The sequence below is a fragment of the Salvia splendens genome, chromosome 17 (assembly GCF_004379255.2).
Source record: "Salvia splendens isolate huo1 chromosome 17, SspV2, whole genome shotgun sequence".
In the NCBI taxonomy this organism is placed as follows: Eukaryota; Viridiplantae; Streptophyta; class Magnoliopsida; order Lamiales; family Lamiaceae; genus Salvia; species Salvia splendens.
In genome coordinates, this window is record NC_056048.1 from 1133458 (window position 1) to 1149859 (window position 16402).

At 34.6% G+C, this 16402-nt stretch overlaps 2 protein-coding genes across 10 annotated transcripts; one reads left to right on the forward strand and one right to left on the reverse strand.

The window, feature by feature from the left end:
• Positions 1 to 4839: 4839 nt before the first annotated feature.
• Positions 4840 to 6271, forward strand: LOC121775390 (pathogen-related protein-like). The gene is made up of 3 exons (XM_042172473.1): positions 4840 to 5056; positions 5704 to 6002; positions 6131 to 6271. Exons 1-3 carry the CDS (start codon positions 4840 to 4842, stop codon positions 6269 to 6271), a joined length of 657 nt encoding a protein of 218 aa, XP_042028407.1.
• A 5620-nt stretch (positions 6272 to 11891) lies between these two features.
• Positions 11892 to 15161, reverse strand: LOC121774113 (protein GRAVITROPIC IN THE LIGHT 1-like). 9 transcript variants are annotated; one of them, XM_042171034.1, is made up of 4 exons: positions 15024 to 15161; positions 14640 to 14757; positions 14184 to 14299; positions 11892 to 13257 (listed from the first exon to the last, which is right to left on the reverse strand). In XM_042171034.1, the coding sequence occupies exon 4, from the start codon at positions 13255 to 13257 to the stop codon at positions 12073 to 12075; it is 1185 nt and encodes a 394-aa protein (XP_042026968.1). In that variant the 5' UTR covers positions 14184 to 14299; positions 14640 to 14757; positions 15024 to 15161; the 3' UTR covers positions 11892 to 12072. The 9 variants fall into 9 exon arrangements, with proteins under 9 accessions (XP_042026968.1, XP_042026961.1, XP_042026967.1 ...); XM_042171027.1 differs by lacking the exon at positions 14184 to 14299; XM_042171033.1 differs by lacking the exon at positions 14184 to 14299 and having other exon boundaries at positions 11892 to 13275.
• Positions 15162 to 16402: the final 1241 nt, after the last annotated feature.

The window sequence follows — 16402 nt, forward strand, 5'->3', positions numbered from 1 at the left end:
CCATCAAATTCGCAATGGCTTCCCTCTATTAATTACCGTGAATTTTGGAGTGTTTTCCATCAGGATACCTCTTTGTTGGAGTTTATCGGTCGTTGCATTAAGTAATCCCAAAAAGATTACTAATTACATTGATGTTTTTCTCGTTTAACATGATATTTTAGTTGATAATGTATAATTTAATTGTGGTTATTCACTTTGTTTGCTTGTTTCTTTGTTTTATGATGCTTTTTTTTAGTTAGTTTAGCCGGTGGAGGTTTTCGGTTTTTCCCTTGGTGTTCAACTTTTTGTACGGGTTGTAGTTCCTTTTACGGGCAAATGAAATAAATTTAAATTTAAAGACCGTATCATGATGATTCTAACCCGAGACCTTTTTTTAGCCTTGGGGTAAGGACTATTAATTGTCTAAGTACCAGCAATTTTATCTTTGTTGTAGGAGTCCAAGAGTTTGTTTCTGGACTATTTTCTTAAGTATTTTGTTTTTGGGTTATCGCTTTGTCAAACTGAGTGATCACCACCATTATATTAATTAGTTAGTGTTTTTACTACATTCACATCAATGAACAAATCTATACTAATCTAAAGTGCCAGTTTGATGAAAAGTCCTTGATGCCCTTTTTGGAGGGAAAATGAAAAGATGATGTGTCTTCTATTAAAAAATAATTCTTTAAGGCAAAAACAATTGGACAAATAATAGCCCAATAAAATGCTAACTTCTTGAAGAAGTTTTAAAACACATTTAAATAGTGCACTACCATTAAATTTTTTTATAATTAAGTTATTAAATTTATATATTAATTAGCCTTATATTTGAGTTAAATTGGAATTGTGCTAGAGAGTTTAGTTTGCCTTCCATTTATTTAGATTAAAATTGAGATTTAATCATTTATTGCAATATTTTTTCTCCGAATTAATTCACAAGCTAAACGACAACACATATATATAATGCTTACAATTTCCTTCCTATATTTACTCAATTAAAGTTTTTAGTTCCTATATTTTAATTCGCCTCTAATTAAACAATACTACTAAGTTTATAGATTAAACTAAGGAATAAGATGACATTATATATATTTAAAATTAAATCTAACTTATAAAGTTTGTATAACTTCTTAATATAAAGAGTAGTGTAAATTCTCACATTATTCAAAACAAACAAGATGCATAAAATATTATCGTTATTTTAAGTGATAGTAGTAATTTACTTTTTATACGTATATGTGGCGGGAAGTAAGAAATTTATTCTTTCCAATATAAAAAATTCATTTAGTCTTTGGCAATGTATATCAAGTTATGCTATGGTCTGAAATTAAAAGAAAGAAATAAACAATCAATTAAAATGTGATTATTGGATAATACAAATTTTCTAACTTGACTTCTCAAAGAAGTTTTAAATTTATATGATTTAAATTATTTATATATTTAATGTGGATATGTTTAATATTCCATATATTTTTTTCAAATTAATTTTTTATAAATTAAGCTATTAAATTTATATATTAATTTACCTTTTATTTGGATTAATGACTTGCATAGCACTTTCAATAAACATCTTACTCACACATATTTTCTTTATTTGTATATCGTATTCTAATTAATTCATACTCTTTGATCATTAGTCACACATCTTATTTTTGTCATTAATTTTATTGTTTTTACTTCACTTAGATTATAAATTAAAATTGTATAAATGTTTCATTCAATGGGGAGTAGTGAATTCTTTATTTTGAGTAAGACAAGATAAGTACATTTCTGTTTTTTTTAAATCTCCATATTGCTTTCAATTCTTATTTTCTATATATTTATTATATTTTATATTCATTATTTGAAACTCTTATGTCCCGTGCATAGCTCGGGTGTTAATACTAGTACTTAATTAAACAACCCCACAACCCCATAAGCGTAGATACCAAATTTAAAATAATGTTTCTATTATATTTGTGGATTGATGATGTGCACACTTACCCAGAATTAATGGTTATCTTTGAATTATGCACTTATTGAGTAGTTGGTCGATGAGATTTTGGTTGATGATGGTTTTGCAAATGTTTAATAACTTTGGCTTTAGTAAGAGAATTCATACCAAAATTGTATGCATGCATTTATGGAATTCAAGGTTGTGTCAATTTTTTTATTACTTGGTCAATTTATCGAGACCTTAATTTATGTAAAGAATTGTTAGTTCTTTCTTAACTAATGAAAAGAATTGCGAATGGATGAATTGAATTCTCAATTCTTGTATGCATGCAAATCTGAGAATTAGTATTATATACTACTTGGTCAATTTACGGAGAATTAATTAGGTACGTAACTACGTATATTGTGAATGGAGATTTACATTATGGTTTACCAAGAATTTCTTCTGTTAAAATTAAATCTATGTAGTCCACGACTAAGACCTGTTCATGGATGAATTTAGTATTCAACCCGTGTCTTAAAAAATAGATATAGTCTTTTATTTCATTTCCTAAAATTACAAACTTTGCATTTTAGAAAATTTTAAATTGCCGAAAATATCATTTTATATTCACTCGAAAACATTACAAACAGATTAATACATTACTAATAATGTGAATCTAACAATCCACTGACATTATTTCACTATTATTTGTACTCTATTCTTTATTTTATCAATTTTATATTAAAATATGTGTTGTTTGAAATTTTTATTTTTAGAAATGGATAGAGAATACTCCTAAACTATGAATAGGACATGATTCATATTTCTTGCACATAAGAGCATCCGCAGCGGTGGCGGTTGGCGCCACCGCCGTCCGTGCCAGCGGCAAGGCGAAGGACCGCCACCGCTGCAACCGCGCCGCTGGCACGGCGCTGCTCGATGTATCGAGCACGTCCGTGCCAGCGGACGCACACGTGGCGGCCTCCGATTCGCCAACGGCATAGCCGTTGGTTTCAAACAATTTTTTTTTTTTTTTTTTTTTAAAAATCGGATTTTTATTAAAAAAATCGATAAAAAATAAAAAAAAAATTTTCACTTCCCCAAAAAATTATATCCGTTTATAACCGTTTCCCCACTTTTTAATTTTTTTTTATTTTTTTTACCCCAAAAATACACACTTTCATCTATAAATACCCTCAATTTCACTCCAAAAAATTCACACTTTCACTACACAATTCTCATCATCAATCTCTCATATCCATTTTCATCTTCCTCTCACACCCTACAACACCACTATGTCCGGTAACGACGACAACCCAAGCGGCTCTCACGGTTGGAACCCCGAATGGTTCGGTTCGCAACCGTTTCATAGTCCTGAAACGGAATATTCGGCCCCTCCTCTCACCCAAGATTCGGGCGTTCCGAGTGGCTACCGGCCATACCCAATCGACGATCAAGGTGCCTCCGATGGGCGCTACGGGTGGACACCGGAGCCTAGGCCTCGCGCCCCTTCCCAAATGCCGAATCCTCCATCTCGCGCCGGTGTCCGCACACCGTACTCACCGGCGGAGATGGAAAGATTGTTCAAGGCGTACTTGGAAATCTCCGAAGATGCGGTGGTTGGAACGAACCAATCCGGCGATCACTTTTGGTGGCGCGTCTCTAGCCGGTACAATGCACACCGGCCGCCGGGAACGATCGAGCGCAACGAGAGTATGGTGCGCAACTGCATCGGCCGAGCCAACGAAGAAATTGGCAAGTTCAACGGCTATTTCATCCAGGAGTCCCGGAATGCCGGGAGCGGCCGAAGCGAGGTCGACATCATCACCGCCTCGCTGAGCACCTACCAATCCATGAACGGTAAGTCGTTCAAATATCTTAACGTTTGGCAGGAGACGCGGACGCACCCGAAGTATAAGGGAGGCATAACATCCTCCTCTAGCGCCTCCTCCAAACGCTCACGGTCGGCATCCCTATCCGACGCCGGCGAAGAAGTGGCTAGCCAACTCGCCGAAGCTAACTTGGGTAGCCCCGATGCCCAACCAAGCGGTTCCCGACGCCGACCGCAAGGTAGGAAGAAGGCGGCGGCCGAACGACGTCGCGCCGCGACTCCATCTGCCCCTGCTCCCGAACCCGCACCCTATGTTCCACCTCCACCCCCGAACAACTCGTTGTGGGCCCTTTTGGCCCAACTCAATTTGGCCGATAGGTCAACTATGACCCCCACGCAACTTCAAACGCACGAGTCCATGATATTGGGTCTCCAAAAACAATTGGGGTTGGTGCCGCCGGATGCGTAGTCTTCCTCGGGTTATATTAGCCAATAATTATGTAATTTTTAATTTTTAGGAGTTTAATTATGTAATTTTTAATTTTTAGTATTTTAATTATGTAATTTTTAATTTTTAGGATTTTAATTATGTCTTTTTATTTTATTTGTAATTTGTTATTTTTATTGTGGTTTTTTTAATGAATTTTAGTATTATGAAAATGTTTTTGTGTAATTGAATTTTATATTAATTGTGCTCGTCCTTGCGGAAGAGCACAGTTGTGGGTGTTGTGCTCTTGCCAGAGAGCAGGCATGAATAGTATCGCCCGGGCCCACAACCGTGCCGCTGGCAAGAGCACGGTTGTGGATGCTCTAAGATTCTGCCAAATCTAACTCACTCATCACATTAAATGGAGGTGAAAAATGGACGTGGTAGTTGGACACGTGTACCGCCTTTACCAAAAAGAAATTAAATTCGGTTTCCCTACCTTGTTTTTGGAAAAGAAAATTAAAATCGGTTTCCTTTGGTAGTAGAAAGGAAAACCAGAGAAGGGTATATCCGTGATTTCAGTATGGTTACATATTTTCCTATATATAGGTGTTAGCACAAGCATGATTGATATCATAAATATTGAACATATCAGTATATAAATAGAGAGAGATGGAGAGTGAAATGAAAGAAGCAGGGGATAAGTATAGATCTTTTTTGCACGATGAAGCCAAAAATATAGAGTGGAGACACGGTGGCCCTCCCATTTACGACGCCGTTAACAAGCTTTTCGAGGAAGGCCGCACCAAGGCATCTATCTATGATCTATCTATTTATCTATCTATCTATTTATCTCTTTTTTATACGTATATATGTATCTATTCTGATCGATGTGGACGAGGTTGTTTTTCGCTTGTTTTCTATATATATGTATATGGGTACTCATTCTATCTCAAGAAAATAAAGATGTATACTTGATAAAGTAAGAGAGAGAGAGGAGAAGAGTAGTTAAAATACTGATAATGGGTACTCATTATTATTGAGTATGTTTATAATGTTTTCTTTATTTATCTCAACATTTTATAAGATATTTTAAGCCATATAAATTAAATCAGTCATTTTTAGAAGGAAGAGCATATAATTTAGTCTGATTATATCAACATTTAAGATATTTTTACAAGTATACCGACATTTAAATTAAATTAGTGTCACAACAATGTCTATGACTCTAGATCATCACATTTATCATTTCAACTCACATCTTAAAAGGAAAAAAAAATCTCTAAAAGAATTTACTATAGCAAGTCCATTTTATATATGAGTTTTTATAATAAAATGTAAATAAAATGCGTTAATGGAATGTATAAACCTACTTAAAACCTCATCCTTTTGTTGTAGAATTATATACTCATATTAAGTAGACAAAAATCAAACTTTTGAGAAAGATAGTAGTAATAGTTTAAGAGAAAAAGTAAGCTTGGGATACAAGTAGAATCAACCGGGATCTTTTTCATGTCGATATTTAAATAATTTGTAAATGTAAAACAGGAAGAGAGGGGCTATCCGGTGAAGAGACGCTGAAGTTGGGGAGCTACAACGCGTTGTTGAAGAGCTCATTGCCTGAGGAATTCAAATATTACAAAGCCGAGGAAGAAAGCTTTGAGTCGTCGCACGACGCATTCCGGGCGGCGCTTCCACGGGGATTTGCGTGGGAAGTGGTGGCGGTATACTCAGGGCCGCCGCTCATCGCCTTTAAATTCCGGCATTGGGGTTACTTTGAAGGCCCCTTCAAAGGCCATCCCCCCACCGGAGAGATGGTGCACTTCTACGGAGTAGGAATTCTCAAAGTACTATTTCTCTCATTTTTCCATATCCACAAATATATTATATTACTTGTTTTATTTTACTTTAATAATGTGTGTATATAATTATAATATTATTTCGAATAATTTGTTTAATTTATTTTTATTAATAGGTGGATGATTCTTTGAGGGCTGAGGATGTGGAGATATACTATGATCCAGCTGAGCTTTTTGGTGGACTTTTAAAACAACCAATTGTTTCCAATTCCGACCAACCTCAAAACTGCCCATTTCAACACCACAAAACCTCTTAATTATAGTACCTCTTAATTATATATATATATATATATATATATATATATATATATATATATATATATTGTTGTATTTTGCATTTTCTGTTCGGATTGATTTGAACTTATGTATATGTATTATGTGTGGCCTATTTACTTCTGTGTTCTTATGGTACTTTTTTTATTATTTTGCTTTCTTGCATTCGGGCTAAATAATAGATATGACGAGGACAGCCCCAATAACAAAACAAAATGTTTGATTTCTATAAATCTCATTCCATGTATATTTCGTCTAGTATTAATAGTTATTAGTAGTGGATGGTATAAATTTTATTTCAAAATTAATAATATGAGATAAAAAAAGAGAAAATATGATTGAAATAGATAAACATCTCTAGTAAAATTTAATAAATCGAATTAATCAAGGAAACAATTTGAAAAGTCGTATTAATAGTAACTAGTACTCACTCTGAAGTAAAGACATTTCACTTTTAGCGCTCTTTTTAAAAAATGATAGTAATAAATAATTAAAGTAAAGAAAAACTAAAATAAGAGAGAGAATAATATAGAGACGACTCTTATTTATATTATTCTCTTACTTACTTTTCTCTCTCTCTCTCCATTTTAACTATTTATTACTCCCTCCGTCCCAAAGAAGATGACCCCTTCCTTGGGCGGCACGGAGTTTTATGCAGTTTTATTTTGTGTGTTAGATAGAGAGAGTAAAGTAAGAGAGTGAGAATAAAGTAGAGATAAGGGTGATTCTATATATGGTAATGGGTCATCTTAGATGAGACAAACCAAAAAGGAAAGTGAGTCATCTTTAGTGGGATAGAGGGAGTATCATTTTTTTTCCAAAATGATTGCTCAAAATGAACTGTCTTTACTATAGGGACGAAGGGAGTACTATTTTATTTTCATTTCATTAAATAATCAATCTCAAATTTTATGAACTTAGGACTGAATCTCAACCCCAAAATCGAATTAGGTTATAAGTATAAAACTTGGTAGTTGCAAAATAATATATCATATTCACAACAATATTATATATATAGTACTAGCTATATATGGAGAAATCACATTATAATTCTGCACTGAAATTCTAGCAAATAATTTCCTGTTCAAAATTTCTAAAATCCTGATCTAAAACACAAAATCAAGTCGTGCCAGTGTAACTATAGAAGCATGTCACAATCCCCACAAAAATAAAATATAATCCATCTCTCGCCAATTATCCTATTTCCAAAATTATTCATATATTTAATCCAAATGCAACGTTTCCCCACAATTTGGGCTGTGATTGTGGTTGCTTTGATCATCTCACCCCAAGCCATGCAAGCTAGAAAATTTTCATGCATGGAGAAGGTTCCGGAAAGTTCTTCGTCGTTCGTGGCAACTCCGGTTTCGTCCTCCAGAGCCCTGGCTGAGGAGCTCTTCGGACGTTACCGGGTTCGCAGCACGCTGGCACGGATCGTCGGAGTTTAGTGACGGGAAACCCTAGTCCTGGCGCTGGTCATCACTAACTGCTTTAGTTCATTAGTTGTATAATATACATAGATATTGGTCACTAAATAAGATTGAGTTGTGTGGATGCATTCATATAAGGTGGGAAGTGTGGAATATTTTGTATGCTTAGGCAATGGTATTATATATATATATATATATATATATAGGGGTTGTGATCAATTGAGATTTTTTAGCCTAATTGAGAATTGAGATGCATTATTAGCCACTCATTTTTATTAAATGAGTGGTCCAGAATTTACCACATGGAAAATATTTTTACATTAATTAATTGTGAAAGGGCAGAATGGTAATTTCATCATACATTTTATTTAATAAATATTTTTTTATTTTTTTAAAAAAATTAAATTTTTTTTTCGTTTTTTTATTTTTTTATTATTTTTATTTTTTTTGTCAACTACATATACAATTCATGTCAACTACACACATATAATGTCAACTACATATACAATTCATGTCAACTGCACATATATAATGTCAACTACATATATGATTCATATCACCTATACACATATAATGTCAACTATAAGCTGTTGACATTTGATGTGCAGGGCTATTGACATTTGATGTGCAGGCTACACATCGTAGTTGCATCGCGTGAAAATTAAAAAAATTAAAAAAAAATTTAAAAAATTTTTTAAAAAATTTTTAAAAAAATAAAAAAATATTTTTTTTAGTTGTTGACATTTTAATACGAGTTGTTGACATTTGATATTCTGGCTATTGAAATGAAATGACGATAATACCCTTAGTTGATATAATCTACTTGTAGTTGACATTTCAAAATGAGTGGCTGAAAATGCATCTCAATTCTCAATTAAGCTAAAAAATCTCAACCTAACAAGACCATATATATATATATATATAGGGTTGTGATCAATTGAGATTTTTTAGCCTAATTGAGAATTGAGATGCATTATTAGCCACTCATTTTTATTAAATTAGTGGTCCAGAATTTACCACATGGAAAATATTTTTACATTAATTAATTGTGAAAGGGCAGAATGGTAATTTCATCATACATTTTATTTAATAAATATTTTTTTATTTTTTTAAAAAAAATTAAATTTTTTTTTCGATTTTTTATTTTTTTTATTATTTTTATTTTTTTGTCAACTACATATACAATTCATGTCAACTACATACATATAATGTCAACTACATATACAATTCATGTCAACTGCACATATATAATGTCAACTACATATACGATTCATATCACCTATACACATATAATGTCAACTATAACCTGTTGACATTTGATGTGCAGGCTATTGACATTTGATGTGCAGGGCTATTGACATTTGATGTGCAGGCTACACATCGTAGTTGACATCGCGTGAAAATTAAAAATATTTAAAAAAATTTAAAAAAAAATTTTAAAAAATTTTAAAAAAATAAAAAAATAAATTTAAAAAAATAAAAAAATAATTTTTTTTTAGTTGTTGACATTTTAATACGAGTTGTTGATATTTGATATTCTGGCTATTGAAATGAAATGACGATAATACCCTTAGTTGATATAATCTACTTGTAGTTGACATTTCAAAATGAGTGGCTGAAAATGCATCTCAATTCTCAATTAAGCTAAAAAATCTCAACCTAACAAGACCCTATATATATATATATATATAGAGTCTCATTATTCACAAACCCACTCTTAAAGACCGAACCATACCAAATTAGGGTTTTTTGATCTAGTTTTTTTATGGATGAGAGGCACAAATTTATAATTTATTTTCACCTTCATCACGAGCCTATTTTAATTCATCCGAAGGTAAATAAGTCATACAAAAATGTTACAAAGATTTAAATTCATTCCAGTAGGTTTTTACTTCATTCCAGTAAGTTTTTACTTCATTCCAGTATGATTATTACTTCATTCCAGTACGTAAATGCGGTTTCGCCGTCGCGTGTCGTTCTTTCTCTCTACAATATCTATCACCACCGCCACAACGCTGATATGATGTAATAAACACATGGAATGATGCAATAAATTATTGGAATGAAGTATGTGAAGTCCTACTGGAATGAAGTAAAAACCTTATCCAATGAAGTAATAACGTTTCTGAATGAAGTAATAAACGCACTTGAATAAATTGCATTTTTTAATGTAAATAAAGTAAAAACTCAGGTCAATGAATTCAAATGAAACATATGTTGAATCATTTCAAAACCTACTGGAAGAAAGTAAAAACATGTTGTAGTTTCAAGGTATTACGTACGGAATGAAGTAATAAATCTATACAATGAAGTAAAATAGGCTTGTAATGAAGACCGAAAAATTTACACAGCAGCACATCTCATCAAAAAAATTAGATCTAATGGCCCAGATTTGGTCTCTAGTTCGGTCTTTAAAATTGATTCGACATTGATCACAACCCTATATATATATATATATATAGGGTAATGATAAAATGCAAACTCATATATTGTACAAACTCCAAACTCTGATCTGGACCATTAGAAAATGTCAACCGATGACAAAATAGTAGCAACAGAAAATGCAAACTCATATATTGTACAAACTCTAAACTATGATCTGGACCATTAGAAAATGTCAACAGATGACAAAATAGTAGCAACAGAAAATGTCAACACAGTGTCAACACAATATCATACATAGACAAAATTTAAGAGATTTAAGAGGGGCAATTAGTGAAAAATTAAAACAAATATATATTATAATGTATAATTTATGTATATGTGATGAAATTTGAGAGGGGGCATTTGCCCATGCTAACTAGTAGCTGGATCCGTCCCTATATACAATGGCGGAGCTAGAATTTTAACAGTGGATGCCCCAAACTATCACTGAATTTTTTGAGTGCTAATGACATCTTTAAGGTTCAGTGCATACGACACAGAAAAACTCGGACATGAGCAATATAAAAAGCCATACGTGAAAAAAATAAATGATAGAAAAAATTAACTAGTGAATAGATTTGTTAAAGCATAACATCGATTTTACAAAAATATTATATGATATATTTTAATATTTATTAGATCAATAGACTATTTTTTATAATAAAGAGCATCACATTAAAATTGATTTTATTCTATACTTCAACTATAAAATCAATTAAAAATTCAAATGATTTTTATAAAATTACTAGTTTAAAAAAATAATAAAAGTTAAGAATGTGAGAGTCCATAAAACATAAATGAATATGAGAAAATCAACAAAACTTACTAACTAGAGAAAATAAAGCCACAAATGAACTACGAGCATAGCTTTTAAATCTATTTTACTAAAATTATATTTTACTACAAGCATAATTTTACATTTGTAGAGCTAAATAATTCTTTATTATAGTCGAACTCTGCACCTTATTCTAAGTATGTTCCCATTATTACAAGAAAAAGGAGATTTCATTTCTTTAGCCTTTTTTTTGTCATTGAATCTGTCCCTGAATAATTTGGGCCCAGTTCAAATTTTGTGTCCATTATGGGCTATATAAGCCCATAGTAATTGTCACGAAGCGCCGTACTCTATTTTTAATTTGTGACTAAATTAAGAAATAGCTATAAATTACAGAAACTTACTTCTAAAATACTCTTTCCATCCGTCATTTAAAGTCTTATTTGCACTTGGCACATATTTTAAAAATTATTTAATTTTAAGAAAATTCGTAGAAAGAGCTACTAGAATATGAATTTAAATTTATAGTACAAGAATATTAGTTTTATACTAATATGTATATGTAATGATTTAATAGTTTTATATAGGTTCAGCTACTAAAATAGAAAAAAATTATAAAAAATTTAAATCACATATTGAGGTAGTAATTTTTAAGTGACGTAACAAATGGAGGTAGTAATTTTTACGTGACGCGGCAAAAATGAATTTAGGACATTATTATTGGGACATAGGATATTATTTACGGATGTTATTTTTTGTATAATTTCGGATTAGCCCATCAAATAGATTTACCTATTTATATGGCACATAAAAATGCATACAAGTACACTAGAGGGTGTTCGGTTTATAAGATTGTATCCGAGATTAAATTTGTATAGTGATTGGTTCATGAGATTCAACCCTATAACTCAATTCTAGATGAATAATCATGCGATAATTGGTCATTGCTAACGTCCTATGACTAAAATAATCTCATAACTCAATCCTAGATTGTATCTAAGTATTATTTTATCTTGGAAACCGAACATCACCTACAATTACAATATACACTTACCATCCTACTAGCAAAATTGGAAGCTACAAACACATTCCTTTAAACAAAAAAAATCCTAACCTAAAACCAAACCTAAGACCCCATCCAAGATCAAGATCAAGATCAGCACAGATAAACTTGGCACTGAACAACACTCTTGCCAATCCGGAACCCCGGCGCGACGCTCAGAGCCACGAGAGGCTCCGGAAGCAACATGGCGTCGTCGCTCAGGCTCTCCATGTAAACCTCCGAGAACCGGCTCCCCTTCCTCACTTGGAAGGCAGAGATCTCCGGCTCGGAGGATAGAGCCAGGCGACGCAGGAGCCACACGCGCTTCGCCATCTCGCTGAATGCTGCGAAGAAGGGCGTATCCGGGAGCCCACCGGATGTTATGTGATCCCTCTGGTCCAAGCTCCCGAAGAGAGACGCTTCCATCTTCGGGTGCACGAGCCTCAAATACTTCGCGCGACAGAATGCTGCGAACGGAGAATTAGGGCGGTTGAATCCATCGAACATTTTTTCGCACACGAAGGACTCGAACGCAAAACACTTATGGCTAGGGTTACGAAAACGAGCGGCTGGCTCGATCGCCTCGGCCGCTGCATCCAAATCCCAGCCAGCAGATACCATCTCTGTGATCAGAAGCCGCACGAAGGCTTCGATAGATTTCAACGCCTGCCGGTGGGACGATACGAACGTCTCGGGAAAGAAAAACCGCCCGCTCGAGCTCAGCCTCGTCTCGAGCAGCTTGTTAGCCTTATTAGCTTCGGAGAGCTTCTTTTTCAGAGAGGCGGTCTCCGAGTCTCGGTGCTTGAGCAGAGAGTCGAGCTTCCTGGCCGTGATCTCGTACATTTTCAGCGTACTCCTCTGCTCACGAATCTCGGATAAGAGCAACGTCGTTCCTGGAGACGCCTCGTTCAGCTGTTTCTTCAAGTAAGCCTGCTTCAACTCAGACAGGTGCTTGAGCTCGGATATGACCATCTCGTCGGCCGCTTGGATTCCATCCGCGTCGCGAGGGGATTGCGCGAACTGCATCTCCGCGTACGCAGCTTTAACAGCAGACACTGAAGCAAACAGTTTTGAGAGGAAGGCTTCTTGGACCATCCGGCCATCGTGGCGAAGCTCCTCCTCGTCTTCGTCTTTAAAGGTCTGAACCTCGAAACCATCTTTCTCTGTCTTGTCACGAGACTTTGCCTTCTGAATACCGCCATCGTCTGGAGCTCCACCCGTGACTGCACGAACGTGCAAGACCTTGGCAATGGCGCGGGCTAATCTACCCTTTCTCGGCGAGCGTTCCACTGAATCCATCTGAACCAACAAAAGTGTCTAAAATGAAGATGATGAACAATAAGGAGAGAAAATCAGCCACAAGAATTAGTCATAGTGAGAATCTTACATAAACAACTTTAAAAAATCAAGAAAAGGGGACACAAAACTAGACAAAGTTCTGTAAATTAGTACTAACAAAAGCATGATTGTGGGAATAGACAACCAAATTGAAAAGTTAGGTAGAACTATTAGTCATAATATTCTACTACAGCATACAATGTTTGACCCTCAAATGATGTCTTTAATTGTCGTTGAAAGACAGCAAGAAATAGCAATGTGAACCAAATCTGGAATAAAATATATAGTACTATCAAGGAAGAACATGATTTAGTATAAGTGATGGAGACATAAATTTACAAGGGAATGAAAGATCTTGTGCACAAATAAACTATAGTTCCGAGCAATTCATTACATATATGTTGATACAAAAAGGCTCGAGTTATGCATGTCTCAGGCAATATAGCGTTAACATCATGTCGTATATATGCATCTTAGATTGAAAACGAAAGCGTTAATCACCATCACCTTAAATAAAAATCTAACATAGATGCAACAAAATACATCTTTCAGTGTTTAATCAGTGACGACTACGGGTTGACACAAGAGACCGAAAACAGACTCATCGGCCCTTGGAATAGACTTATCAACTTGGCTTATAAGAAGCGATAAAGTGTTCACATCGTGTCGAATATGCATCTTAGATTGAAAACGAGAGGGCGAGAGTGTAACGAGCCGATGAATCTTGATCCCTCGTTTTTCTCCATCTCCTAAAACGAAAATCTTACATAGATGCATCAAAATACATCTTTCAGTACACAAATCTACCAATACAAATGCAAGACATCCAATCCACCTAACAGTTTAGGTAACAACCATTTGGGATCAAATAAATATGATTGTCTCACCTAAAACAGAAAGAGCCATCCCCGGCTCACTACTCCCCGGTTAATTCACCCTAGTAAACCGGGTGATCCGGACACTAGCTACCACCACGTCAGCTAACAAGAATTCCTAGCAATCACTATCCAGAAAGGGACATAATTAATCAAGATTCAGCCATGATTCATAACCTTCCAACAAGTTTTGATAAAAATCCACCACCCCACACACATCATTTCCAACGGATAAAAATAAAACCAGAGTCATAAAAGTAGCTCTCATCACTGCAGATTTTTAATCTGGACCCTACATTCTTTCACTCACGTGATTAAAATTCAAAGGGAAAACAAACAATTACACCAGGTGATCACGTGGCACTCACGTGACAACACATTCCCAATTGCTCCACAGACAGAAAAATCACCACAACAGTACAAAGGTAAGTAAAGCAAGAAAAAAAAGGATAAAGATTAGATTTTTACCAACACCCAAAGCTTAATTTCGACTCCCCAGAAATCTTTAACCGAAAGAAGCTGTGGATTTGGGATTTTTCTATTGAGGAAGCGTGGAACACTAGAAGAAAAACAAGGTGTTCAACCCCTGAGATCAAGAAACCTGAAAATTGTCAAAAGAAAAGACACATATACGCACATGAGCGTGTAGTGTGTGTATTTGTATGTATGGACAGAGAAAGGTGGAATCTTTATGCAGAATATGATATTAGAAGCTCAGAAGAAAACAGGAAGCCCAACAAAATCCAGTGTTTAAAGAGTTATATTGTTAAACAATGAAAAAAACTATCGCAAAGAAAGAAAGCGAAGAAATGGAGAAGTTTGTGTGTAGATATAGTTGCTCAAGATATGCACCTGCAAAGAAAATGGGTGAGTATTGGTTGTTGCTCTGAAAAGGAAGAGTTAAGAGTGACGAGCAGGTGAAGGGGAGAAGGCTGGACTGTACTGACAAAAGAAGCATTGGAAAGTAGAGACATTATAACTAGAGTGGGGACAAATTCCTTATTTTGGAGACTTTTTGGACGGTTTTGTCCTTTTGCATTGGGAGTCGTGCTTGCGTGCGTCTGTTGCAGTGTGAGGTTAAATTGGTAAAATCGTGTTATGTCTGATAAACGCGGCTTTTGGACAGAACGGTGGGAATGGGCCAAGTCTAGTAGGGACTGCAGCTGCTCAAGTTTTTATTTTGTTTTATTTTATTTTATTTTATTTTATTTTATTTTATTTTATTTTATACTCCAATTGTAACATTTTATTTAAATAAATCCAATGGGATTACATCACGAGTAAAAGGTGGAATAAAATTCAACCTATAGATTCTACTTCCTCTATCCACATAAAATGGAGCTATAGAACTACGGTTTGAACTAGTGCCTGGGCAACCTGATTCGTTGATTGTCTTACAGACTTAAACAGGATCCAGAGATTTTTTTCAAAAGCTGACGACAATCTCCACCCACTATTCCAAAGATGGAATCATCTTTTCTTTACATTTCTCACCGCGAGTACTACCGACTGAGCATTCATCTCGAATTCTATTTTTTTCCATCTCTTACTTTTGACCTAACTCCACATCTCCCTCAAGGTTAGGAGCTCGATCATAGTTAGTTCAACCAAGCTCCTCACCTGGCCACACATCTCCACCACCACCATCCCTTCAAAATCGCGAACAACCACTACATCCAATCTTTCTCTATCCCTCAGTGGCGATCAATATTACTTCCTCCGCCTGCGAATAGGAGTATCATTTCTTACTGGCACGAGTTTTTAGAAATGTTAAGAAAAGCGGATGGAAAAATATTAGTGAAATATGAGTCTCAATTGTATATATTAGTTTTAAATGCTATATGAGTGGAATGAGTTGGTAGAATGTGAAGCCTTTTTACCACTTATAGTAATTATAAACCGAGACTCTTATTTGTATACGGAGGGAGTACATTGTAGTACACCATTGTGTGGCTTCACCCACTTATCCTCGGAGTGAAGGCCCATGCTTCGAGCCTCTTATTAATTTAATAGAAGCACTTTAAGAAACCAATTTAATTTCTACCATCATTTGATATCTTTAATTTTATTTACTCTATTCTCAATTTTGAGGGTTTTATTATATAAATAGGAGTGTGTAGGAACACAGTGACTTTTTTCCATTGGATTTTTGTTGTGGGGTTTTCAATTAGTCTTAAGCCAAGTTTGATTGTATTGATTTCGTACGACAACATAGTTAGGTATTAATTGAT

What these genes read in the sequence shown, in the direction of transcription:
- LOC121774113 (XM_042171027.1), bottom strand. Translation starts at nt 13,257, where the DNA reads ATGGATTCAGTGGAACGCTCGCCGAGAAAGGGTAGATTAGCCCGCGCC.
- LOC121775390 (XM_042172473.1), top strand. Translation starts at nt 4,840, where the DNA reads ATGAAAGAAGCAGGGGATAAGTATAGATCTTTTTTGCACGATGAAGCC. An exon ending in TTCTGATCGATGTGGACGAG is followed by an intron (nt 5,057 to 5,703) that starts GTTGTTTTTCGC and finishes AATGTAAAACAG; the next exon opens with GAAGAGAGGGGCTATCCGGT. An exon ending in ACGGAGTAGGAATTCTCAAA is followed by an intron (nt 6,003 to 6,130) that starts GTACTATTTCTC and finishes TTTTATTAATAG; the next exon opens with GTGGATGATTCTTTGAGGGC.